The sequence below is a fragment of the Lampetra fluviatilis genome, chromosome 10 (assembly GCF_964198595.1).
Source record: "Lampetra fluviatilis chromosome 10, kcLamFluv1.1, whole genome shotgun sequence".
NCBI lineage: Eukaryota > Metazoa > Chordata > Hyperoartia > Petromyzontiformes > Petromyzontidae > Lampetra > Lampetra fluviatilis.
Genome location: NC_136284.1, coordinates 7,415,258 through 7,442,881, shown reverse-complemented (window position 1 = coordinate 7,442,881; position 27,624 = coordinate 7,415,258). Strand labels below are relative to the sequence as shown.

At 44.1% G+C, this 27,624-nt stretch overlaps 1 protein-coding gene across 6 annotated transcripts in view; it reads right to left on the bottom strand.

Moving 5' to 3' along the window:
* LOC144934516 (cyclin-dependent kinase 14-like) overlaps positions 1 to 27,624 on the bottom strand; it is a 118,142-nt gene that overhangs the window by 34,371 nt on the left and 56,147 nt on the right. For 5 of the 6 annotated variants that reach the window (XR_013637169.1, XM_078860368.1, XM_078860369.1 and 2 more), the window contains exons 11-13: positions 24,885 to 24,978; positions 22,194 to 22,257; positions 17,938 to 17,986 (exon numbers count right to left, since the gene is read on the bottom strand). Coding sequence is in view for 5 of the 6 variants with exons in the window: in XM_078860368.1 (XP_078716494.1) it covers positions 17,938 to 17,986; positions 22,194 to 22,257; positions 24,885 to 24,978 (207 nt within the window). In the remaining variant the exon portion in view is untranslated. Of the gene's footprint in view, positions 1 to 16,210; positions 16,457 to 17,937; positions 17,987 to 22,193; positions 22,258 to 24,884; positions 24,979 to 27,624 lie in introns of those variants that run through there. The other variant, XM_078860370.1, reaches the window with a different exon arrangement.

Genomic DNA, 27,624 nt, shown 5'->3' with positions numbered 1-27,624 from the left:
ACGCCTGACGCACCCCCGCCCCCCCCCCCCGAATCCTATAGAACGGCCGATATTTAATTCACGCAGAAACGATCAAGGATTAATAATATTAACGTGTCTAAGCAAACAGATAGCCCACCGCCGGACTAACTAATTTGAAGGCCAATGTAGACAAATTGTTTATTTTCGAGGCTTCACCCCCCCCCCCCCCCGTGTACGTACGCATTTGGGTTAAACCCCCCACTCCCCCCTCCATGCGTACGTACTGAATGGATGCCTCCCACCACTCCTCATCATTGTGTACTCACCCACACACGCGCACACACACACCCACGCACACACACGCACACCTACACACGCGCACACGCGCACACACACGCGCACAAACACCCACACACACGCGCACACACGCGCACACACACACGCACACACACGTACACCCACCCACACACACGCGCACACACGCGAACACACACGTGCACACACACGCGCACACACACATACGCACACACGTACACCCACACACACACGCGCACACACACACACGTACACACACACGCGCACACACACCCACGTGTGCGTAACCAAAACCCACCTGCAGGAGTCTGCGCGCAACCAACTGTGTGTGCACTCAGAAACAAAAAGAATGAACGCCGTTGTTCATTTTCTGGACTTTTGGTTATGCTATTCATCTCTTCTGGCACCCCATGTGAACCTGCCAAGATTAATCAGTGCTTATTTACTAATTGAAATTAAAAGGAAAAGTTTCGGAATTTTCTTTCTTTAAGCGGGTTTAGGAGTAATGCTTGTAGTTTTGAATTATTTGACCACTTCTTTGTTTCAGTGCAGTGGGATATTTTTTTATTACACGTGCCGCACAAGTAGGAATCAATAAACACCCAGAATATAACGTTTCACAAAGCCAACGTGGCGACCAAAATGCCTTCATAAGGTCTGCTGATGGAAGCCAGTGTTGACCATCTGTTTTTCTCTTTTCTCCAAATACTCTAAATTACTTTGCGTTGCCTACAAAGAAACTGAAATAATCGACAATAATAATTTTCAGCACTTAGTCAATACACTTTCAGCACTTAGTCAATACTACATGAAGGCCGTCTCATGCCAAGTCAGTCATGTGGGTTGTTTGCCCATACTTTTCACCACGCTGGTCAGTGCGCGTTGTTGAAGTGGGAGATGCAATTGTTCAGAACCAGTTCAGACATCGCCTGCGACTGATGTTGCCGTGAATTGAGCTCAGATCACTGTGTTCATAGCAGTGTGCTAACCAGTGTACTATCGGTCACCCCCCCTCTTCCCATGCAGGGGGGGGGGGATGTTAACTACGTCGCCTGGTATATAGGAGGACGTGGGTTCGATTCCTAACCCTAATGCCTCTTTATATTTTGAGTTTGAATATTCCCCCCGTGGTTGCGTGGATTTTTCTCCGGGTCCTCTGGTTTTTCCCCTCATTTAGAAACATGCGTTTTAGAGTATTTGCCTGATTAAATTTCCACGTAATTAGTCACTTAATTGAGCTATCATTTATGGCCAGGTCGCTTCTAAAAAAGAGCTAAATAGCTCAGTGGGCCTCACCTGGTAAAATAAAAATAGTTCAATAGTTAATAAATGCTCTACTTACACCTCAGCTGCCCATGCATTAACATAAACAGGACCCATTGCTTTCCACTTAAAATGTAAATACATTACCAGCATCATCTTAATTGGAATCATCGTTATACTAAGAATAATAAATGGCAACATATTTTCTTTGTAGCGTATAGCCTTGCTAAAGGTCAACACACATTATTGAGGTCGGCCACTGATTTCTTCTGCACGATGGATTCAGGAACATGATATCAAATTCACTTTCACAAAATCATCTCAACGTGATGTCTTCAGCCACGGTGTGATCTTCCCGGTTATTTATTCCCATTGAGTTATTGTAGATGATGTGACCCTTGGGAGACTCGGCTATGTGGCATGCGTGAGAATAGGTCAAGCCGTAAAAAGTCACCCCCCCGATGAATGACTTCATAAAGTGGAGTGCGCTCTGACATATTGCACGGGCCATTGTGTGGGTTCACAGACCCATCACTTGACTCTTTATAATCCTCCTAATCCATCTAACTGATTATAAGTGCTGCACATCAGCATGTCCAGCATGTCCACTGAGCAACAGAGGTCACCGGGTCATCTATAAAGCTTAAGTGGACATGCATTCCTGCCCCTTGCTTGTTGTGGGCCCCCTGTTTGTGTTTTTGTGTGTGCTTGTGTGGTTACATTGTGGGCAGTCGGGGGCAGTGCAGAAAAATGCATTGCTGTATGTACATATTGTACTGTGCTTCTATGCGTTCATGTCCATGGCTCCCCGCTCAGGGCTTAATGTCTCACTGTATATTTTGCCGGGTCGCTGATAAACTATCGTCGGCGTGTAAGGAGTACCCAGTCAGAGTGAGAGGTATAATGGACGCGGTGTGCCGGGCACAGAAATATGTCCTTAGTCGCTGACCTGGACAATATCTGGGTGAAATGAAGTCATGCCCTTCACCTTCACCAGCCAGGCATAGTGAAGTATGATCACATAACCCCCACAGCCTTGCATGGCGAGGGGAGGCCCTCATTCAGCATTTGACAAAAGGGCTACGTGCATTCCTGAAGTTTGGAAATAAAGCAGACAGCAAGCTGCAATGAAAACCACCACGGACTTCGAGTTCCAACACCACCAAAGGGGCAGAGTAAATCAAATTGTAAGTGAATTATTCTATAACTTTTAGGCTATTCAGGATGTCTGGACAGACTAATCAAATGGTTAAGATGTTCTGAGCGAGCAAGTTTTCACACAGTCGAAGATCCGATTCACTATCAGAGCAATTTGATGAGTTAATAATTAGTTAATAAAGCTAATTATCTTCTAGATTTGAAGCTTTCGTGACTGCAAGGATTCTTAGGTTTTTTCGGTAAAGTCACGTAGGTAAAAAATTAAAATTAATAAAAGTAAAATAAAAATTTAATAAAAATCACGACGTTTCGGAGGCAACACAAGCTTCCGTCTTCAGGTGGAACTGTCACAGCACGATAGCTGTATCAAGTGAGAGGAAGCTTGTGTTGCCTCCGAAACGTCGTTATTTTTATTTTATTTTTATTTTACTTTTATTAATTTTAATTTTTTACCTACGTGACTTTACCGAAAAAACCTAAGAATACTAATTATCTTCATCAGCCATGATCTCTCCACTGCTGGAAGAAGGCCTCCGCCCAAGCTGTGGCCACCTCTCACGATCCTGTGATCACACAATCCGCCTAGCACCTGCACAGGAGCTGATCTCATCGCTCCACCACTTTGGTGGGAGCCTTCTCGAACGTAATTCTACAGAAGTGACTCGCGCTTATCTTTCGTGAAACGACAAAACGTTCAGACCCCGTGACTTACTTTGCAAGGGGAGCCGCTACGTGCCAATTATCAAAGTAAAATCCTACACCTGCCCTCGAATAAATTCGTTCCTATAAATACTGTACTAGCCCTGAGTGTAAAATAGTAATACAAATGGTAATGAAACTCAATCCTGTCTCATCTTGCCAAACATATGACGCCGCTTTGAATGTCACTGAATTTGCACAATGAGCCGCATGTTGACACTCCTTGCTCGGGAGGATTAAGCAGGAGAATTTTGGAGATTTTCTCAAGTTACGGAAGGCCAACAGGCCGTGCCTGTCCATGCCTGCTGCAAAGGGTCGGTCCGTGCTCGTCATGCAAAGGGTGGTTAACAAATAACTCCCAGACAAAAGGCAGATTAACCAGAAACTAAAAAACTTTAATCTTGAAGAGTTGAAAAACAAGAACTCATGCAGCCAATGTATTCGATCAGGAAGGTGCCAAAACAAACACGCATTGCTGGGAATTTAGCCGAAGTCCGCCTGTGTGGCAACATGTGTTCGTTCTGCAGCTACGAATGAACGTTTGTAAATTCATGGATTTTTATACGAATCGAAGATGTATAACTTTTACCCTGCGTATTTGTTTTCATTAAGCGATTGTCCTTTTTTATATTTCAGTAAAAGCATATACGGCTAAAATTAACAATGCCGCACCGGTCTACATTTTAAGTTGATTTAGTATTTTAAAAAAAGCTTTAATGTTAACATGAAACAATGTCAAAAGTATGTCGCGGCAATGGCAGCCGGTGATGTTGACAGAAAATAAGTGAGATGCTGTTACCAATCTTGGCTGCCAAGTCTCCTTTCCACTTCTAAATCAAACCCAACGTTTGCACCCCCCCCCCCCTCTTTTCCAGCACTGGAGGAGGTTTGAACGACGGAACGCTTGTCAGCAGAACGCACCCCAGACTGCTGTCGACCTGCCACGTTGTGCCGCCCCACGCTATTTCCCAATAATTAATTTGTTTTAAAACAAAAAAAACTGTCCCGCTTCGTTCTCATGTAGGACACGCGAAAGAATTACTTGTCCCGGTAACAAAAAAAGGCAAAGTTCCCCCGTTGTGTAGCCTCCACAGATTGTTGAGGAAAGTGCTATTAAGCGAGCACCAATTTGAGGGCTGCATGGCACACGACGGCGTGGTGTGGGCAGAACCGTGCCGGGCCACATTTGTCTTCCCGGTGCTGATGTTTACACACCACGCGCTACAACAGATACTTTTGTTTATATTATTGCATACGGGAAACATATCACCGCACACTTTTGGAGCCAACCTTAGCAGAAGCCCAGGATTGGTTACGAACCTTGCCACTGAAGTTAGCCGTTGCCGGGAATCATACACACGTCACCGGCAATGTGACACAGTGTGTCAAACGCCACTTCACCGCTCCCCCGTAATCATGGTAGCGCGTATACACACATAGGACAAGCAGTCACATGCACACACACCCACAGTGTATATACACAGAAATATGTAAACATAAGGGACCATGGCGGCCGGATACCTAAAGAGAGAAACTGAAAAACAGGCAAACGCTCAGACGGGTGCAATGTAACATATACACTCCAGTAGCCACCACAGGTCAAGGATTAGGAGATAGATTGCGCTGATATTTGCCTTCTCAGCCTGAAGCTTGGCGCTCCCACCCCACTCCAGGGGCCCCCAAAGCCTCAGCTACCTCCGGAGTCACCACCACCACCACCAAAGATGGCGCGTGTGTGTGAAACCAAACGTCTGACCCTGATTAACGCCAGTGCCAGGTTTTCTCTCCGCTGCTGTGGCCAGACAGCTGTGACAACATGAACATCGAGTCTTACTACCGCCGCCTCGCCCACGTCGGCCCAGCACCACAACAAGCGGGGGGGGGGGGATGGGCAGGCTGGCGATTTCCTTTACCCGGCTGCATAGTCAATCAGCTGTTAAACCCACACCTCCGATTAGCACAGTTGGCTAAGTACGGTGCAAAAGAAGTTCAGCATACATGATCAAACGTAAAAATGTAGTTTCCACTTCAGAGTAATGCTAACAATGGGATGTGATAGCGCGCTGTGTTGTGAATGCGGGCACTGAGTTTGATTCATGGCCATGGCTAGCATCAGTGGTGAATGTTATCAAAGCCGGTCCTGCCTTCACCAATAACCACACTGACCAGTGTGGTCAAATAAAATCAAACTACCCCACGGCTAACATGGCATGGGGAAGCCTTCATCCAGAAGTCGATTGACAAACGTATCGAAATTGAATAAAGTTGACAATGTGCTTATTCAAGGAGATGCAAGAAGACTTTTATATGCTAAATGACATGGGTACTCTTTAGCATCATTTATGTGTATTACAATTGGGCAATTTGACCAATTACTTTTTCAATTCTATTCTTGTATATGGTAATATGTTCAGGAGCTAAATGTCAATGTCGAGGTCTGCCAGTCGCGAGAGGGCTTCATGAGAGAGTTTGTGTCGTTTTTGCTATTCCTTCTCCATTGCAATAGCACAGACTACAGTGGTTTACTATACGGTCTACAGTTGCATGGCCACAGTCATATTGTGGCTTGTCTTTAATGTTCCATTCATGAAGGAGATGTTGCGCATCGGTCTGTCGATAATCTGATGCGGTTGCTAGTTACACAGGCGTCTTCGAGTAGGAGGAATGTCCAAGCCAGGAGGTGCGATGTTTGGGTATGTTTGCCAGCATTCTTCTGGATCTGGGTGAGATTTTCTGGAGGCAGATGGGGGCCGAAAATGGGGGAAAGTCTGGCAAGGATGGCACGTTCCATTCGCTTAGAGGTGCAGGACAAGAGGGATATTGGCCTGTAGCTGGAGTCTTGCGGCTATCTGGGTTTCAGAACGGCGATGACTTTGGCTTGCTTCCTTTATTTCTGTATTTTGCCTGTCCTGTGTATGACGGTGAAGAGATTTGCAAGCCATTGCTGCCCATATAGTCCCAGGTTCTTCAGGAACTCACGACACATACTTGTTAATAAGCATCTTACATGAGAGATGAAACCATAGCTTACATGCACATTCGTAAACAAGACAGAAACGCTCTAGAACTCACTCGATCAAATTGCTCATTCCGTGCCACCTTCTAGCCCAGCAAGTTTGGAATGTTCACAAACCTGCGTGATTCACCAACCCTTCACTCAAAAGCCACTAAATTAATTAAATCACATTTATCTGAGGTATTCATATAAAATAAATATCAATTATTTTCAGCCCTTCGTCAATCCACTGCTGGATAGAAGGCCTCTCCGTGCCATGTCATTCATGGGGGTTGTTTGGTCAGATGTCACCATGCTGGTCAATGCGAATTGGCGAAGAGGGGAGAGTCCAAAATTGGTTCAGATATTACTCACCACTGGCGTTAACCATTACCAGGAATCAAAGTCAGGTTGGTGGGTTCACAATGCAGTGCTCGAACCCTGAACATCCTCTGCCCCTCCCCCACCCCGTTGTTAATATAATTGTCTATAATTATCATCACACATTTTGAGTGAGACTTAGTGGATTTCCTTTTAAGCATAAGGGTATACAGAGAGAGAGACACACACAAACTCAATGTAAAATTATGAGGGAAGGAAATATTATACCAAAGAATGCAGAGTTTTACTTATATATAAACACAGCTTGGCACTTTTGCTGAAGCCTCTTTCAAATGAAATTTGCCAAATGGTGTGCAACAGAAAATGCCCTCTACGCTCCTGCTGGTCACCGTTATGAATCAGTATTATCACCGTTCCAAAAACAGATTTTCCCAAAATGTGACAAAGGTTTACACTTTCTTCAGCTTAACCACATTAATCACTTCTTTATAAATTTTATCTAATTTCTGCCCACGTAATTACTTCTTATAAACAAGCATTTCAGAGGATAGGTGTGTTGGCTCCCATTGATCTTAAAAATTCCCAAACCTATTTTCATTTGAAGTGGCAGTACATGAATAGAGTTTTAAAACGTTATCTCCTTTTAAGAGCGGTGTTTTCTCTAGGTACTCCACTATCCTCTCGTATGTAAACCATTCATTACATGGATTGGCCAAACAACCCAATGCAGGATCTACTTTCAAGAGCATTGTGAGGCTTTCCTTGATGAATACTCTAGATTAATATTCTCATAACAAAGATAAGCCTGAGTTTGCTTAACCATGCTTTTTTTACCCAAACTAATATCATAGTGAATACAGCTAATATAAAATAAAACTACGACAACAAATAAAATACAAATCTAGCCATTTGTCAATCCACTGTTGGGTGATGGCCTCCCTATACCCTTCAGTCCCCGAGGCTGTCTGGCCATACTTCACCATGCTGGTCAGCACAGGGTTATTAAAGGGTGTCAAGGACCAGTTCAGATGGCACACAGCACTGCTGTCAGCTGCGGACAGGAGTGAACTCAGGTCACGGGGTTCATAGCACAATATGCTAACCAGTAACCAATACAACACTCGTCTAACCTACAAGACATAATCACCAGAATATCTGATCTATTTGCTTAAAGATATCCCAAGTCACACTGCAATGTAGAGCAGAGAGTAAGCTAGGTAACTGCTTAATAAGGCAGATTAATTTTCATCCTCGTGGAATGCATGGGATTAGCCAGTAATGGGTTCATTAGAGCACAGCTCGAATGCTGCAAATGCGTCCACGCTGATCACGGCGCCTTGACGGGAGATTTCGTCCACCAAGCCCCAAACTCATCCGATTAGAATTTGCTAAAGAGCTTACGGCAGCACGTGATGAACACAACATGTTTTTTTTTTACACTGAGAAGTTTACAAATGGCTTTAAAGCTGGCATCAGCTTGCCTACAACCCACTGGGGAGCACAACAGAAATATATATAAATATTCAGCCCAGCTTCAGCTCAGTCTTTTAATGGGATTTCAAAAGATCAGATTACCAAGAGCTGGCGAGCTGTTTGAAACTAACGTTGCTGCAGGTATCGGCTTCTCTAAAGTGGTATGCCCTTGCCGCGGTATGCGTTTGTAGTCGTAGTGTCTTGACCAAGTGCTAAATCTTGGCACGAGGGCCAGATAAGCTTGAACAGAAAGCTTTATGGCTCTCGGAAAACGTACGGTCAGGGTAGTCGGAAAATATATATAGCTGCTACACATTCTAATTTATTCTTTAACACACGGTGATCATAAAATAAAATGACAGACTGACGAACACCCAAACACAAGCACTGCCCGAGTTGCGATTCAAAGTGAAAAGGGGCTAAAATGTTCGTTCACAAAATAATGCAGCAGCGAAGGCACACAATGGTTGTCAAACACTTGGGAGTTAGTAGTGCCCTAAAAAACATAACTCTCCAGTAAACTCTTTCCAGACATCTGCGGCACAGAAGATACATTCATCCATACATACAAGCCAAGCATTGTCAAACAATTCAGTCGATGTGTACATGTTATGTAATCACATTGACAATTTAAATAAAAAGCACACAACTATTATTTTAGTGGAAAATTGGTAACTATGATGTAATGTTGGGCTCACCATACATTTGAGTCCAATGTAGGTCACGTACAACAGGTTTGATAAACAACTGAAGATAAATGCTGGAGGAATAGAACTGGAAAACGCATCGAATTATGTATACTTTGTTTACGCGAGCAGGTTGGAGTGCTTTTGGAAAAATGCACGTTGATAGGGAAAAAAGCAATATGCTGTAGCGAGGTGCATAAAGAAGAATACTGTTAACCAACGTCTCTGGCTTGCTATGACACGTGGATTAGACACGTGGAAACTGACGCAGAGAATGGGCAGAAGGCCGAATAGTGTGCAACAACAAAAACTTGGAAGGGAGCATGCTTAGAATGACATTATGAGACAGAGGATCAAAGAAGATACACAAGTTAGAGATATCTTCGTTGATTGTTTAAAATAATAAAATAACTTGGGCAGGACACATCTCGAGAAGGTCGTTAAAAGGCACTTTAAAACTTTTAATTATTATAAGTTATACTCTTTGGTTCTTTCGTTAAAGTCACGTAGGAAGAAAAATAAAATAAAACAAAAAATAATATATCACGACGTTCCGATCGCAACGCAAGCGGTCGTCCTCAGGCAGAAAAAATAATCCAGAAGTGGAACTGCTGAACCAACGAGAGAGCTGTTACAACAAGAGGTTATATATGTGGCGATGGGCAAGCAAGCGGGGTCTGAGCTGGAAAGGAATTCCATCCCCGGACGCAAGCACGTCAGTTGTGTTAATGGGAGAGATTAGGGAGAGAGAGATTAGGGAGAGAGATAATAGCATGAAATTAAGTTCCGTCGCCGCAACCGAGTATCGTCGCATATGCGCACACCAGCAGTGTTAATGGGAGATTAGCACCATGTTCATGGGAGATATTAGGCAGGGAGATTAAGGGGATTAGCAAGTTAATGTCAAGTCTATGTGTAACACAAGCTGCGGCGCTGCCAACTGCGCTGTGAGGCAAGCGCGTCCACGCAAGTGAACCACCGCAACGGTGGTCGCGCCAGTGAGACACACAGCCCATCACACAGCCAGAACCATCGATACATCGAGGGTCAGGGAGCAACAAGATTGTCATCAACCAGAGTAACGACCCAATTTCTGATAGCCTAAAATCGGTACTAGCTAGAGGGCTGAACTTTGCAGTCACCCCCAAACACATCCCAGTGGATGATATCATTGCCAAGGTTGACGTCGCCCTCAAAGGTTTAGGTCACATCCTAGTGGATGATATCATTGCCTAGGTTGACGTAGCCCTCAAAGGTTTAGGTCACATCCTAGTGGATGATATCATTGCCAAGGTTGACGTCGCCCTCAAAGGTTTAGGTCACATCCTAGCAGACGTGGCAAGATCTGAAATCTCACATTAACACCACTGCTGCTGTGCGCATATGCAGCGATACTCTTATGCGGCGACGAAAGTTCATTTCATGTTAATCTCTCTCCCTAATCTCTCTCTCCCTAATCTCCCCCATTAACACAACTGACGTGCTTGTGTCCGGGGATGGAATTCCTTTCCAGCTCAGACCCCGCTTGCTTGCCCATCGCCACATAAATAACCTCTTGTTGTAACAGCTCTCTCGCTGGTTCAGCAGTTCCACTGCTGGATTATTTTTTCTGCCTGAGGACGACCGCTTGTGTTGCGATCGAAACGTCGTGATATATATTTAATTTTTATTTTTCTACCTACGTGACTTTACCGAAAGAACCAAAGAGTATGGATTCCTGCAGTCACGAAAGCTTCGAATCAAGATTATTATAAGTTAATATCATATTATGTTGGTCGGCGGTCAACACTGCTGGCAGAGGATCAAGCAAAGGAGGAAATATGTGAGCAGGTTATGTTTACCGGGGAAATGGAGCGACGAAATTAGTTGAGGTGTGAAAGCCAGACGGATCGTTGCATTGCAAGACCACAACAAAGAGTAAAACCTCGAGCGAACCTCTTCATTCAGCCGTGGCTAGATTATGGCTGATGAAGATATACAAAATGAACGTGCAATAATACGTATTTGTGTTCAAGGCAGAGGAGACCAAAGCCCTTGAGGTATTTTCTGCAAAAGAATCCTGGAGGGAATGTATCAATGATGTTCATTGCCAATTCGTTTATCATAGACCTGGTGTTTACTGGAATTTTCAAAACCCAGAGATGTAATTTAATTTTGCAGGCTTCCAATGAAGTGCAAAGTCTTGAAAAACTCCTTCCTGCACCGATGTCTTGTGTCCCAATAACATTTCATTCAATCTCTTTCTAAACAGACGAAGAAACCACAACTGCTGCCGAAATGTGCAATTATTCACAAGTGATCACGAAAGCTGTAAAGCTGCTGGCAAATGCCAATATTGATGTAGGTTTATATGATAAGAAAATGCGAAGATGCACTGGACGATACGTCACTTTCCACTAAAAATGTTGATTTATGCTGACACACACTCATAATCATATTCATTTGCACCAAGATAAACTTTCAGCAGGGGCTATTAGGCCTATGCGTGCTGTGCACTGTCATTCAAAATCGATCTGCTGCTCTTATGAAGAGATCGGGTTGTTCATATGAACCTCTTTTAATCTACAAAAAGCATATGAACCTGAGCTGTTACCAGAAGCTCATTCGAAACAAAACTGTGCATTTTTAGAATAAATATGTTTATACACTCCCACAGATATCATCGTCACAGCCATGTATTATTCACTGTTGGATGAAGGCGTCACCACCCTCAGTCTTGGTGATGCAACAATGTATCTAGCTCCTGATCATCAGTAGGTGTCCATTGCTCATTCTCCACAATGTGGACATGCTCTCAGTCTTGTTCCTTTCTGTGACTCACACTCCATCGTTATTCTCAACCGCGACTCACAATCAACTTACTGCACAAGCCCACTTACTGAATTATTCTTAACAGCCAATACCTCCGATTAGCACAGTTGGCTACGTTCAACATACACACTGGGGTAAGTTCTCCAATCCAATTATTTTTAGCTTCAATATTTAAATCAACAAATCAATGCATAGCTCCATCCCTAGTAAATCCACACGCACACGGATGCACGAAGAAGCATGCGACTGTGGTGTTGAGAGATACTATTTCAATGTGGAGCGGTCAGCCAAGTAGATTTCCTTCAACACCAACTGTAATCCGACTGCTTGACCGAGCTATGGCACACCTGGCACATCACAGATGGAATGTAAACACAAACACACACACACAAACACACAATCCGTTTCTCTTCCATGCTGAACACTGGCAAAGCACCTTGGGTGGAGGAATATTTATAATTCCAACTGGGTGTTGTTTTGAAGATGTTAGGAATTTATAATAAAAAAAAGTTTAAAAAGGTGCCAACTGTGTTCTATGGTTACAAATTGTGAATCTTATTGACATTCTCCAAGACGTACAATTGCAAATTTGGTTGACATACTTGGTTCCTTGGGTGGTCTCAACTCTAATAGAGCTAGCTAGCAAAAGCGTGCACAAGAACTGGCAGTACTTGAAGCTTCTGGCCTGCACGAGCTCACATTGTTGACACAGAATGAAGAGCCACCACTGTCTCGCTCGCTCACTCGCTTTGCTTGAAGATGATTAAATTCACAAAACAGTCCTCACCAGTGCGTCACCGAGCTGGCTTGAGCTAATTCCAACTTGTGCGAGGGTAAAAGTTGGGAGACGTAATTTCAAGTGAGATGTTTGCACTAACGCTTTAGACGGAGATACAGTTTCTTGAAAAAATGGACAAGGTTTATGTTGTTATTATTGTTAATATGCTGCTATCCTTTACAAGTAGTCAGCAAACATTGCACGCATGAGTTAAGAGTCAACCCTTCACAATGATCCAAGAAAACAAATCTTTGATCAAGCTGAGGTTTTATCAGAAAAGCGAAAGATGTTAACAAGCATGCTCAGTGCCCTTCAGCAACAGATTTCACAGTTTGACGAAGGGACTCTTGAATAGTTTGGGTACATCTTCTTGGTTCTTTCGGTAAAGTCACGTAGAAGGGAAGTAATAAAATAATAAAAATAAAACATAATAAAATAATTATCACGACGTTTCGACCACAACGCAAGCAGCCGTCCTCAGGTGAAACCAGGTCTGTCGAGGCGACAGCGTCTGAATGAAACAGCACACGTGCTTGGAGCATATATATAAGCTGGGTTGGAAGGGGGGGAAAGGGCGTCTTGACAAAAGAATTTGCATATAAAGAGGAATTTAGCTTGCGTTGTGGCCAAAACGTCGTGAGAATTATTTAATTGTTTTATTTTTATTATTTTATTACTTCCTTTCTACGTGACTTTACCGAAAGAACCAAGAAGATGAATCCCTGCAGTCACGAAAGCTTTAAATCGTAGTTTGGGTACCTTTATTAAATATACATATATTTATAACACAGTGAGTTGCTTGCTACCTTCAGGGCACGAGATTAGCCCACCACTCCTGCCTATGTCCATCCTTTTATCCATTTGGCTGGGACTAAAAGTCAAGGAAAAGTTGCACCCCTGACATTGCTTGTTCATGCCAGTGCAGGTGGAAGCACCTCCACTAGAGGGAGCTCTAGAGAGTCCCTCTAGGGGAGGGGTGTTTTGGCCTACTCTTCCATGCTGTTCAGTTGCCTTGGAAGAGGCGAGTGTACTCATATTTTACCACACGTAACCCAGCGGTCGACTAACCGCGGTGAACCCGTCCATGTTGCTAGGTGTATGCACGTATGTTGAACTTCTTTCGCACCGCACGTAGCCAACCGCGCTCATCGGAGGTAATAGGTGGAAAGAGGCGGGTCCGGCTGAAGAAACTTGCCCCATTGTTTCAGCTGCCGCACCTGGCAGATGAAGCAATGGGCGAGTGTCGTTGGCGCTCACATCTCAAGAGCGGCGTCAGAGGGCAGCGTCTGTAAGAGGGTTGTCAGCAAGTGCCTTAAATCACTGCAAGAACATGAAAAAAATGTTGCTGCAAATCAAAGTAATCTGACATTATTAACTGTACATTTCTACTCATGTCAAACCATTTCCCACCTGATTTCACTGGTGTTGGACAGATTGAGTTAAACGGCTGAACAGATTGATACCGGATAAGGCAATAAGGCATTTCACCTGTCATTTCCTCTGTCAGTCCTATTGTTTGGCCAGGTGCTCATGTGCTTCACATTAATCTTTTTTCACACAACATTTGGCAAGTGAATGCACTGTGGGATTTAGGCTGTGCAAGCTTGACTCATGCCATTCACACGCACCAGTTCATAATGCCTCAGCTGTATGCATATATATACAGTACACACATACTTATGTTGGTGCATATGTGCAGCATGTATTCGAAACAACTTTTTTTAATTTAGGCAAATATAGTACTTTACACCCAGCAGTAATAGCGCATGCCGAACACACATACAGAGACCCCCCTCCACCCCCCCGTGTAGTTTTTTTTACACTGTTGGGGCAAGTGCCATTAGTGAGCAGCACATTTTAGGCCAGCATTGCACAGTCGGTAACGAAGGAGTCGGTGCCATGCTTGTTCATTTGTCTCCTCAGTAGCGATATTTGCAAACCACACCAAAGGCCCAGGGACAAGTTCAGAAACTGCTTGGCACTGATGTTAGCCATGGCCGCGAATCTAGCTCAGGCCACCGACACTGAACATATGAAAACTATCCTTCGCAGTTATGGTAGCTAACTAAACTGTTTGAAAGCAAGAAAAAGGATTAAACAAATGCTATATCTTGTATTGTATGTGTACTGTACTATAAAGCCTGTTGCAATTTGACTTCCTTGCGATGAATAATCACAAATCGATTATTTCATTTCTACTGCAGGAAATGTGGGACATCCAATGGCAGCCGGGTTTACTTGAACCAAATGCCTAAAAGGTATGCAAATTAACAATATTTGACTATCACCCACATGATTCTACACAGATAACATGTACATAAGACTCGATTTTAAATGAATTAATCGATTATTGCCGTGCACCACTACTTCCAATGCCTGGCTTTACAGGTGGGCGATAAGAGTGGCCACCTTTGGCATAAAGCCGCAAGGAGTACTGCAAATTCATGAGGCGAGAGACACGAGAGATGATACCCGTTGAACCAAATAGAGACACAGAGGAATACAGCCACGGAGATGCACAGAGGGACAAAACCCACCACAAACTTCTCACACCAAACCACCCTTCCACCGGGGTCCCCTACAGGCACGACAATTTGTATTCGCCCGGGACACCACGTGAGTTAAGACCGGCCTTCACACCGTCAACAACTTGTCACGTCGCACGGGCAAGGAAGCACTCCCAGTGCCAGTCATCGGCGATCTGATACCGGTTGTGTGATGTTCCCTCAACAGGTGGCCACCTAACAGGGCGCAGTGTTGGAAGATCTAGATTTGAAGCTTTCGTGACTGCAAGGATTCATATTCTTAGGTTTTTTCGGTAAAGTCACGTAGGTAAAAAATTAAAATTAATAAAAGTAAAATAAAAATTTAATAAAAATCACGACGTTCCAGAGACGGAAGCTTGTGTTGCCTCCGAAACGTCGTGATTTTTTTTATTTTTTTTATTTTACTTTTATTAATTTTTATTTTTTACCTACGTGACTTTACCTAAAAAACCTAAGAATATGTTGGAAGATCTCCCCACGCTTGTGTATGAGCTCACACGCGCACACGATAGTGGGATGGGGGGCACCGTTAAAGTGACACGAGCCGGCCTTCGCCAGCCGCGGTGCACTGCGCAACGTGGACTGGATCGTTTCTTCCCGGCCGAGTAACAGTGAAACCGCTACCCAGTGGGATGCCCCTACTCATTGAATTGGGGAAATCTACCTACTTAACACTTGCGCTCATGGAACATCTGCATGGCGAACGCAATTAGCGTCATTGCTGGATAATGCCAGATTTCCCCTTTGCTGGGTGTGCGTTAAAGATTTTAAGTATATCGTGCACAATTAGGCTTATGACCAAATCATCTATAAATGCGGCCCATCTTGTCAGATCTCGGAAGTTAAGCAGGTCTGAGCCTGGTTAGTACTTGGATGGGCAATCACTGCTATAAGCCTATAAGAGGCTCTTATAGACCACTCTGTGGGAAGTGTAACAAACCCTGTTATTTCTTAAAAGGGTAAAACCTATTCTTATTTTTCATACTTTAATACTGGCAAAAATAAGTCCCATGATGTAACAAACCCCATTCTTGTACTGTACTTCCCACATCTATGCCCTTTTCCTTCACCAACACGCACTGACCAGCTTGGTGAAGTATGGTCAAATAACCGCCACAGCCCAAACACGGAGAGGCCCTCACCCAGCAGCGATTGACATCGGGTGCTGCGTTTGTAATGTACCTTTGAATTGCTTTATATTCCTGACAAACTGCCCACTTATTGCGAGGGCGTTTCACGCACTTGGGGGCAAAAACAAGGCGAGGTGCACGTTCAACCACTTCAAAGTTCATCCGTGCACACCCACGCCATCTTCCTGGCTGATGAAACGCAGTCGCGTCCTTCACACGTCTGGCGGAGCAGTGTTGGGGGAGATGAGAGCCGGCGACGCGTGCTCGCCAATCACTCTGTCCAATTCCGTTGTGGGAGCCTGCAAGTGCGAGCATGAATGTTCCCGGTGCCTGTAAACAGCTTCACTTTCAAAGCGGCTAGGGAGTTACCCGGCATCTCCTGCCCTCTGGGATGGGGCAACGAAGCTTTTTGATCGTTCCGACAAATTGAATGTGTGCCACGCAAGGCCATCTCCCCCACCCCGCCCCACCACACAATGTTTGTTGCATGCGTGCAGATGAGCGCATTCCAATTAAAATGAGCATAGTTTTTTGTTGAAGACGCAAAACATAAACCACAGGAGTGGGTGGAGTTTCAAGGGTTATTTGAATGCTCGCTCTGGCGAAGCGTAAACGAGCACATGTGCGTTTGTTTACAAGCGTTTGTTGAACTCGAACGGGTAGATTTTTTCACTCTTAATAAGCATTACTCACAACTGCACATTTCAGTAAACGAAAACCCATTCTCATAAATTGTCAAAAGGTTTCCTGGGATTCGTATGATTCAGCGGACAATGCGTGGTGCCAAACCGGCCCATGGAAGCACAAGGACACATGTTGCAAATCCGCTGCCAAATGTGAGAAAATAATGCTTTTTAAACGACGTGCCAGTTTTCCCTCCCATTAAAAATTTCGGCTTAAAGAAAGAAAAACGGACAATGAATTGCAAGACGGATCCCACTCTTGGCCAGCTCTCTGCTCAGCTCGTGCGTGTGTGTGTGTTTGTGGATCAGTGGGGTTGGGGAGCGTTTGTGTAACAAGTTAGCGCGCTGCGCTACCCCCACTCACAGTCGATACCAGTGAGGATTCTCTGAACTGGCACTGGGCCTCCCCTAGGTCAACTCAGCATCAAATGAGTAACTGTTGCAGTGTGTAAACATTGCCAATGGGGAGACAATGGCGACCAGGCTTGGTGCTGGCCACCCACCCTCTTGTGTGCCGTGCTCGCTAACAGCATTTGCCCCAAAAGTCTGTTAAGGGCTACACGGGGAATCTTTATCTTTTGATTCAGTCAGAAGCTTGCAACTAATTGATGTCACAATTCATCGAAATTTAAAAGTCACAATTCATTGTCAAAATTATCCCAAAAAATCTATTATTTTCGTGTGTTCATTTTTTGCCACCTTCTTTACGTTATTTATCACTGTTTTCTGCCTCTTTTGTATAGTTGTGTTTGCTCCGTTATCCTAAATGGAACATTCACTTAGCTTTTACAATAATTTGCATGGAATGTAAATAACTGATTACAATGCAACATTATTTGATGTATAAATTGTGAGAATAAAAGTACGTGAAATGTATTGATTGAAACATCATTACATGTATATTTAGTACAGTAGAAGAATATGTACACCCTATTGGACTCGCCAGGTGTGATTATATCCAAGGTGCTGTACTTATATCTGAATTTGCCCTCTATTCTCCCCCAAGAGTGGAATGTAAAAGGAAGCATTGCTTATAGCAGAACTGTGCTGAATTAATGTGTTTATAGCAAGCTTTTACAGCGACATGTAGAACTTACTTGGTCCAAGCCTTTCCCAGACTCTTGGGCTTGAATTGCGGGTTTCGATCTGCAAAATAAACATCGTGGTTTTAGTTTGGAAAGACTTCAACGACCAGCGTTTAATGCATTACACACGTGGCCCATCGTGAAAATGGCTGAAGAACTCTTATACAATGTATTAGCGCACTGCACCATGAGTTTGATTCCCAGCCATAGCTAAAAGCCCTGGTGCTGGGTCGCCACCCTTCACCAGCCACTAATATATGAAGTTTAATAAGCACATACAATAACTGTCTGTGATACGCAGTGTAATGCAATTACGGTAATCCTAGATTTCCTCTCGTAATAAAAAAACAAGATGCTCCTGTCGAGAAATTGATCTACATACGTTCATTACAAGATTGCGATATTCCCCTCGTGACCTGCTCGCAATCTGAGCGCATCTACGGAAACAGCTGCTGTGATAAACACATGATGAGAAGGAAAGAAAACCCTGCGTTGAAGTAGTCAGCATGATCTATATGCGCAACGGTCTTCCCGCAGAGCAGACGCAGGCGAGCCGGCTCCAGCACTGCTGCTGAAATCTACCTCGATGGGAGATTTAGTCGAGATAAAGCGACCGAAAATAAAACAACGGAACCGAGAGCACGATGCAAATGACCGTGCATTTAAACCACGACGAAAGCACATCTAAACTAAAAATTGGTATTTTACCAGATAAGACCCACTGAGCTATGTAGATATTTTTCTGAAGGAACCTGGCCACAAATGATAGCTCAACAAAGTGGCTTATCATGTGGGAATTTGCAGCAGCCAAATACTCTAAATGCATGTTTTTAGATGTGGAGGGAAAAACTGGAGGACCCGGAGGAAAATCCACATGACCACGGGGACAGAGACGCAAACTCCAAATACACAGGCGTCAGGGTTTGGATCAAACCCACAACCTCCTGCATATCAGACGAGGGAGTTAACATCTCGCCACCGCGGCGCCCAATAATCACGTCCGTCACAATGACTGGCTGTGCGATAAGCCGGCAGGACTGCATCCCCCTTTTAAAAAGACAATTCAAAGTAATTTTTGAAACGTAAAAGAAAATCACAAAAAATCCCCCACGTCAACTTCACAAATTGAACGGACGGCACCGTGGAAAGTTTTGTTTGTAATGCTATTGCAGTTCACAACCGGAGTTTATTTTTACCCAGTTAAATAAATCACACCATAATACAGTGAAAATATGCGTTGTCTGAAATAGGTTTTTGGCGTTTCAGCGCTGGGATATCCGCACAAGGATTTCGAGCCGCTCTTTTATCAGCTCATTGACTCTGGTCGTCTTGACTGGTTCATCACTGGAGGCTGCGAAAGGATTAAGTCAAACGTTTTGGGAAACATCGCACGTCATCTGCAATCCCTCCGTTCTGCGCCGGCTGTTTATACCAGGGTATCGGAGAAAATTACAGACAACCGGCAAACTAAGCTCTTCCTGCAAGCTTCGTTTATTTTCACAGGCGGCCACCACGCGTGCAAAGAAACACCCAAAAGACCGAGCCCCCAGGGCGGCTGGCCGGAGGTTCAGTATTGCCTTTACCAACGGGCCATTCCGAACGACTGTAAAGCATTCATTAGAAGACCGAGCTGCTTTCAGCGGCAGCCGTTTCTGTGTCATAACTTTCGTGACATCATTCATCATCCCCTTCTTTTTGGGGGAGGTGGAATGCGAGAAGCGGCAGGGAGGCCCCTTTCACAATAAGTGCAGCGCTGCAGATCGTAATCACGGGATGCAGCTTTTAGGCTTCCTCTGGAAAACAGAGCGTTGATCATATGAACAAAGTCACGGTTGAAAAATGTACAATTAAAAAGTCTATGTGGGGGGGAGGAGGTTTGGCCTAAAGTATGCGCCTCAATGTTTCCCCCGATGAAAGAACAACGGTGTAATTTTTCATTCTTATTCCGTTGGTTCAGTTACGTTTCACTGTCGGCTTTCTTGACAGATCTGCTGGATGCGGCGAGTATTTGGCAAGAAAGTTTTGGCGCAATGCTGGAATTCCGAGAGTGAAGGTGTTGACCGTTTTACACATTTAAGCCAACAAATGCAAAAATGTGGCCTTCTCTGTGAGACTTTACAGCTTGTTTACTTGAGAACCTTGACAAAACAGTGTGTTTTGTTGATCTCGATTTCAGCGGAATATATTTTTTTCTGAAAAAGTCCGGGCTTTGAGAGCAGCGTTTATAAATCTGTTGCCCTCTAGTGGCGGGGGCCACAAAAAAGTATCCAAAACATTTTGCTGGTGAATATATTTACGGCAGTAAAGGCAAAGATATGGACATAAAATAAATGCCACTTCCAAAACTTCCCAACTCACGGATAGCCTATTTGTGTTGTAAACTACAATACTGCAAAGCAATTATGAGAGTGCCTGGGGTTATGTGGCTACCCACCGAACTTGTAATAGACAATGTACATGTACAACCCTTTTGTCAATCCTTTGCTGGGTGAAGACCTCCCGATGCCGTGTGGGTCAGAGGGGTTATTTTACCCAACCTCATTACGCTGGTTAGCATGGGTTGGTGAAGGTGGGGTAACATCGATGTGGGGATATAAAAGCATGGTAAAAGGCGTTTTTATGCACTGCCCTCTGCTGCTCACAATGTATTTCCGCAGCCCTATGACAACCTGTGCACGATGGTTACCCATCCAACTACTAACCCCTGCTTAGCTTCTGAGATCTGATGAGATCAAGCACATTCAAGTGGATCTGGAAATATGCATTAAATACTGCATAAATACATACAAATGACATTTGCAAAAGCAATAAAATAAACATGCCACGAATCAGCATTAAGAAACACTTTTAAAACATAACCCCTTGCCACAATTACATTATGTTGTTTTTGTTGGTGGAGCACTTTAATTAGTGTACATAAACCCTGCGTTAAAATAAACCCACCCATGCACATCCTCTTATTTTTAAAGAAAACATTTGTGGCTTCCGAGGCTCAAATAAAAACTCCGCCTGGAGACGGAGGAGGCTCAGAATGGACAACTCCATTCTAAGTGGCCTTCCTAAAGCAAAACAGAAACCGATGTTTTAATCGATACTGCTCACTTGTCTACCAACCAATGTATCAAATAACAAATGTATCAATTAGAATGATTACGCTCATGATGTATGAACGAAACAAGAGGGCATACGAATCAATCCTATGCAATTGGGGGGGGGCGGCGGTGTCCTGTAAAAAGTTTATAGCCAATCTGCATACTCTCAAAAAAGGGCACTTTCTTGACAATGAGGTTGTGTGGGTTATCAAGTTTGCCGAGGATAAATCTCAATTTATGCAAGCTATATGCAAATTATCTCGTTATAATTAAACAGAACGAATGGGACTAACAACAACAGCATGGTACAAACAACACAGCTTGGGCAGTGTAATTGAGACATGATACAGTCGACACAGTTAAAATGAGACAAAAATAACCATTTGAATCGTGACCTCGAACGATGACAATTCACCTAATCATGCGCTAAGGGAGGTGAGACTTGTGATATGTGTCATGACTGCCATACTCCGAGGGATCACCCGAGGGCTTTCGGTATGCGAGGCTCATTGTCTCAGTCTCTGCTTGTGGTGGTCATGTACGGAAGGACGCTGAACACAGAAAGGAAGCATAACTCCCGCTCCCTCCTTGTGATTGGATGGATTTTCACAATTCAGGGTCACGATTGCATTATAGAATCTCTTTAACCGTCTCGTATGTACTGTAGTGTTTATTTCACTTGAATGTTGAACTTATTTCACACTGTGTTTAGCCAACCGTGATAAGCGGAGGTGCGGGGGAAGGACAACAAACTAAACACGAAAAAATTCAGTTCTTAAAAAATTAGTTTTCAATCTAGATTTAAAGGTGCAAAGCTCCAGTGGCTTCCTAATATCGGAACAGCATTCCAGACGGCCACAGTTTTGTTGTGTTGGTCTCATCTGTACTTCATGTACTATGTTTATCTTTTTTTACTGGCTGTGCTGTGTTATTCTCTTTTCATTTATCACCATCTATCCCCTTCGTTGTCTCATTGATTCTGTCTCAATAGTTTCGTCTCATTTTTCCACCTGTGTAAAATATGTTTTCGCCACTAATCTAACTTGTGATTCTCACACACACACACACACGACTCAACGCGTGTATCATGCTTGATGAATCTGTTACAAGACCAGAATGCAGTGGGAGCGCCGCGACACAGACACACGCAGCCAGACGACACAAGCCGCTCCTCACCTGCTTTGAAATGAGGCATCGACTTTAAACCCGGCCAGGTGTCCTCGCTCGGGGTCCCCAGCACCTGGGATAGAGACACGCTCACACGATTGGCTTTTGTCATCATAGAATGAATGCAGTATGATGGCCCAGCTCTTCAGTAAATGAAATGATGGCTGCAGGTGAAATTAATTTAAGAGTGGTCATATCTAAAATGGCATTTTCATGTTTATATTCAAATTAGAATTTCTTTTTTCCCCCCGTCGGTTGAAATGAAGCATTGTAATTTATTTTACTGTGCGCATGTGTGTGGGTGTGTGCGTACAGTATATATTTCCAGAATAAAAATCTTTCTTTGTCTATCACTAGCAACATTTGCACAATATATTCAGCCTCAAATGATAGTTTTCCTTTGTGCATTAAAAAAACACCAGAAGCTATAGCACAATACATTACAGCTGTTATAATAAAACAAACTTGCATTGTAACAACGTAAATAAATATATTTAGATATTTAAAAACAACATTTTCGATTTACCAGCCACATGGTGAGGTTTCAACATTTTTTGGTCTCACGGCAGAAGCCTTCTGGGTTTTATATTCATATACCAGGAGAGGGCAGCATCACGCTCCATTGATCCCACATATTTGCAAAAATAAATTGGCAACACAACTTTGCAATTCAAACATTTGAATAAGTCGCCAGGTGGCACAGAAGAAGAATCCTGTTAAAACGCTACTGGGATCCTTGGTTCAAATTGGTTATCCACGAGTGATTAAACCAGTTCCTAAATTCTGGTTTAATGAGTTTGTTTCAATCAGTTTTTGGTAAAAAATTATGTTGACGGTCTCAGCTCAGTCTACCACGACTGTAGTATATGGGTTCTTACTTACATTAGCATATCGGAGCTTTCAGAACTCCAACAAATTATAATTTTGAATTGGCATGGGACAAACGCATTTACAGCAGTGCAATCGAGACGGCGCACCATCTAGTACTCCACGGTGGTGAGATGTTAACTCCCTCGCCTGGTATACAGGAGATTGTGGATTCGATCCCGATCCTGACGCCTGTATATTTGGGGCTTGGATGTTCTTCCCGTGGTCGCGTGGATTTTTTCTCCGGGTCCTCCGTTTTTTCCCTCCAGATTTGGAAACACGTGTTTAAAGTATTTGGCTCCTATATATTTGCACGTGATAAGTCACTTTCGTTGAGCTATCATTTGTGGCCAGGTCGCTTTTGAAAAAGAGCTGTATAGCTAAATCGACCTTACCCGATAAAATAAAAAAAGTTTAGTTTTGAATAGTTTTAGTGCAATCTTATACAGACTATTCTAACATTAGGTGATGCTATATTGCTTTAAGCAAGAGTTCCAAGTGAAAACTTGTTTTTGCCGTGACACCAATAGCATGAATGGAAAATGCACACGTACAGACCATTTGTCAATTCACTGCTGTATGAAGGCTTCCCCACATCATGGTAGTTATTGGACCATACTTCACCTTGCCGGTCAGCGCGGGTTTGTGAGAGGAGCATAGACGTAGGGAAATTAAAGCGAAATACAAACATTTAATTTGCTGAACTGCCCTCTGTTGACCACCACACGGCACAATGCTACAGGTGCTCATGACACAACCTGACGTCCATGGTGATCGCTCATCCAATCACAAACCAGGCTCAAAACCTGCTTAGCTTCCGAGGGTTGACAAGACCGGGCGGGTGATTTCGTCATAACCACAAAAGTGGGATGTAATTGGCAGGGGACGGAATTAAAATGCAAAAAAAATAAATTAAAGTATAGTATTGGCAGATTAAACCTTCCTCTAATCTGCGCTGATTTACTCCAAATTGCCATTGATATCTGCATCGTGTGCGGGAGGGTGCGGGGTGGGGTAGAAGTGCACCCATCAGGTCAGCATACCTGTCGACCCCTTATCAGTGCCTACCTTATTACATACTAATTCAGACCTTATTGGTCACCCCGTGCCCTTATAATTCTCAACGTTCATCCTACAAGGTCCCATCACAAGGGAGAAACACAAACATAGACAAAAAAATAGTTTTGCCCGTATTGAAACGGCTGTACGCCGTGTGGACCTGAAAACTCAATTTCCCCGACCAAGAATATGGGGTGAACCGTATGGCTTGACACGGTACGGGTATGAATGGCACGAATTTAATTACAGGTCACCGGTTTCAAACACACCAATCTCCGGGCTCGACGTTAACGCAGCAGCAACGCCGCCGACTCAGCGGCCACCACGGGCCAGGCAGCGAGGGGTGACTGACGTTGGGTGGAATGAAATAGCACGCAGAATGGAATGATAAATTCATTAAAAAAACATGTATTGTCGTCAGCGGGTCGCTGCTACGGTGCAATGGTGAACACACCGGATTCGCAATGCAGATGTCGACGGTTCGATCTGATCTCCCGGCATGGCAGTTTTAACAACGTGCAAGTATCTAAAATCCAAACTCTACCGCACGCCGCTTGTCCACCCAGAAGCCGATTGAGGTGCAGCACCTCAATCGGCTCGGCAGGTCCACACGCAGTTGTGGTAAAGTGTGGGGCACACTCCCCACCCTGTTCACGTTCAACATTTCACTCACTGCGCCAGGCCGCGTGCGTGCGTGCGCACCAAGGGCACCACCGCAACACGAGAGCGCACTGCTCGACTCGTTTGGCCAGCGCGTTTCTTTGGGGTTCTCACCATCCAGATCCTCTCCAGCTGGTCCTGAATGTCCTTGAGTCCGGGGAAGGCAGCACTGCCTTGAATCATCTCCACGAATATGCAGCCCACGCCCCTGCGAGAGGGTGGGGGGGGTGCAACAAGCGAGTCGAGAGTCAACGAGAGACAGCCGACGGCACAATCTACAGAGTTTGGGCCAAAGGTTCGAGGTGGTTGGGGGGGGGCATGGGGGAAGCGACGGCGAGAGTTGCTTCGTGAACCCAGCCAACCCGGAGTTGAATTCTCACGCAGGGCCTAACATCAGCCAGGGGTCAACGTGTCCAAACCTGCACCGATAAGCGCGTGATCGAAGTGTAGTGTCAAACAAGTCCCGTGACCCAGAGATACATGAAAGGGAGGCGGTGGATTGGCAACGGACCGTGAATAATGTTAATCATTTTGTTAGCACGAGCTCACAATTCGTTTTAACACGGTGGCTTTCGCGACCAGTGTTATTTGTAATAAAGGCTTTTGGGTTAGATCGCGTTAAGTATAAATGTGTCGCACAATTGTTGAGTCTTCCACATTCTCGCCGAGGGGAGTTTGCAACCGCGTGTTGCTTCATTCATTCTCCACTAAATCTCACGTGGGCTCTGCATATAAAACACGATCTAACCCAAAAAAACCTTTATTATAAATAATATTGGTCGCGGAAGCCTACGTGTTAAACTACTGCAAAGCAAGTTAATTGCGTGGCTCGCACTGTACTGTATTTGGAAATAAAAGCTATTGTAGGAGTACAGTCAAGGAAGACTTGGTTCAAAAAGCGAGGCACTGAATGCCAATACCGCCATCTTGTGGTTCTCACTGCTGCCACAGCTAAACCCAAATGTCGTGTTGTTATTACGCAGCTGTGGATTACACTGGTCAACAAAACATATATATTTCTGGCCTGGACTTTTGCAGCTGTTTTAGACTAATTTTAGGGTGCCGATTCCAAATCTGATCTCAGATTTGCTCTATCACATCTCGTTTTTATGCTATCGGCATACCCAATTTTAATTGATTTTACCCGAAATTAACTCTGTCACTTATGATTGCAAGTTGTTGCGAGTTAGTGACTGCTTTAGTGTTAAAATATGGTGCTGTATTTTTCGGATAATGTGTTTATAACATCATTTTTTGTAGATATCCACATTTATTTAATATTTTTCTTCTGCAGTTTTTATTGAAAATGCAATATTTGATATCTCAAAAACCTGATGTGATAGACAAAAACTGATGCCAGATTTGGAATCAGCACCCCAAAATTACCTTATGATCGTTGGAATACCTTATGCCAGAAAAAGTCTGTTGACCAGTGTTATTCTAACGAACTACAAAATGCCCATGGGATTTCAATACTCCACAAAATACTCAAATTCCTCCCCCCAGCCCCCCTGATAACTTTCCTGGATATCTCACCATTTTACAAAACCATTCAACCCAACTCTTCATTAAAATAGATATATATATAAAGGGAACACAGTCCAGAAATGTCGAAAATCCAATAATATTAGCATGGTGAAAATTGATGATAAAAACCATCTAAGTCAAAGGTCATCGGTAATACACAGCTCGTCATTATCAACATCATTAGTGCCTGATATCTTCCAGTCAGAAGGAGGCCTTAGTCGTCTTTGTACAACAACATACACGAAGGCAAGCTGAGCGTTGCAATCAACCGATCGACTAAACCGATGGTCAAACTAAGCGTATTACAATTCTAATCACATGTAAAATAGCAAAGATTCGTGGAGGGCAATGAGGATTGTCGCGAAATAAAACGTGAGCAACGGAAAAGCGTGACCCCACCCCACCACCCCCCGCTAGGTCCTAAACAAAGCAAAACTCTTCCCACTGAACCCTGATGAAAGACAGATGGCCACTCGGCAACTGGCTTCCGGTGTGGAACATTCCCAGGGTCATAACGAGCACGAGAAGGCGGACGAGAAAGTGCCCCCCGCCCCCATTCCTCACCCCACTTTCTGTTTTCTCCCGTGATGACGTGGAGAAGAGGAAAGCTGGGGGATGGGATGGACGATGCAAATAGGATGATGAGATGTTGAGGAGATGTGGAGGGGAGGGCAAAGGAAGGAGTCAGGGAGTGGGTCAGTCCGTGATGGCAAGGAGTAAATAAAAGTTTGCGCTGCTCATGTAAGACTGACTTACAAGGACACACTTTTACTAAGCTCCGACAACCTCCCCAACCACCCTCTGCTCCCTGCTGGTAACTTAAGCCCTTCCTTTGTCGTCCGCTTTGAAGTTCAGCTTCGGCACCGAAGCGCAATGGCGGTGTTAATTTAATAATGAAAGTAAAACAATGTAGTGTCCTGAGATCGAGAATCATTGCACTCATTCACAATGGACCACTTTCAAATGACAAGATGCCCACCACCACTGGCCAAACTTGTCGTCATTCTTGCCTGTGACCAAATCGCCCTATATGCCCCCATTCTCATCAGATATCTAGAGTTAGGCAGACTTTGAGCTTGTTTAATACTGGGGTGACCAACAGTGCTTGCCAGGGGTTGCAGGCATGGGGCTGTGTCGCGCTTGCCAGGGAACGGCAGTGGTTGAGTGCCACCCTCATATGTGTGTGTTTTCTCTCGGTTGTCTGGTTACTTCCAACAAATCAAACACTTACTGATGGATTTGGCTAAACATTCCAATGCAGGGCCCGCCTGAGAGAGAGAGACTTGAGACTCAAGTACATGGGGAATTAAAATTTACTTCTAAAACA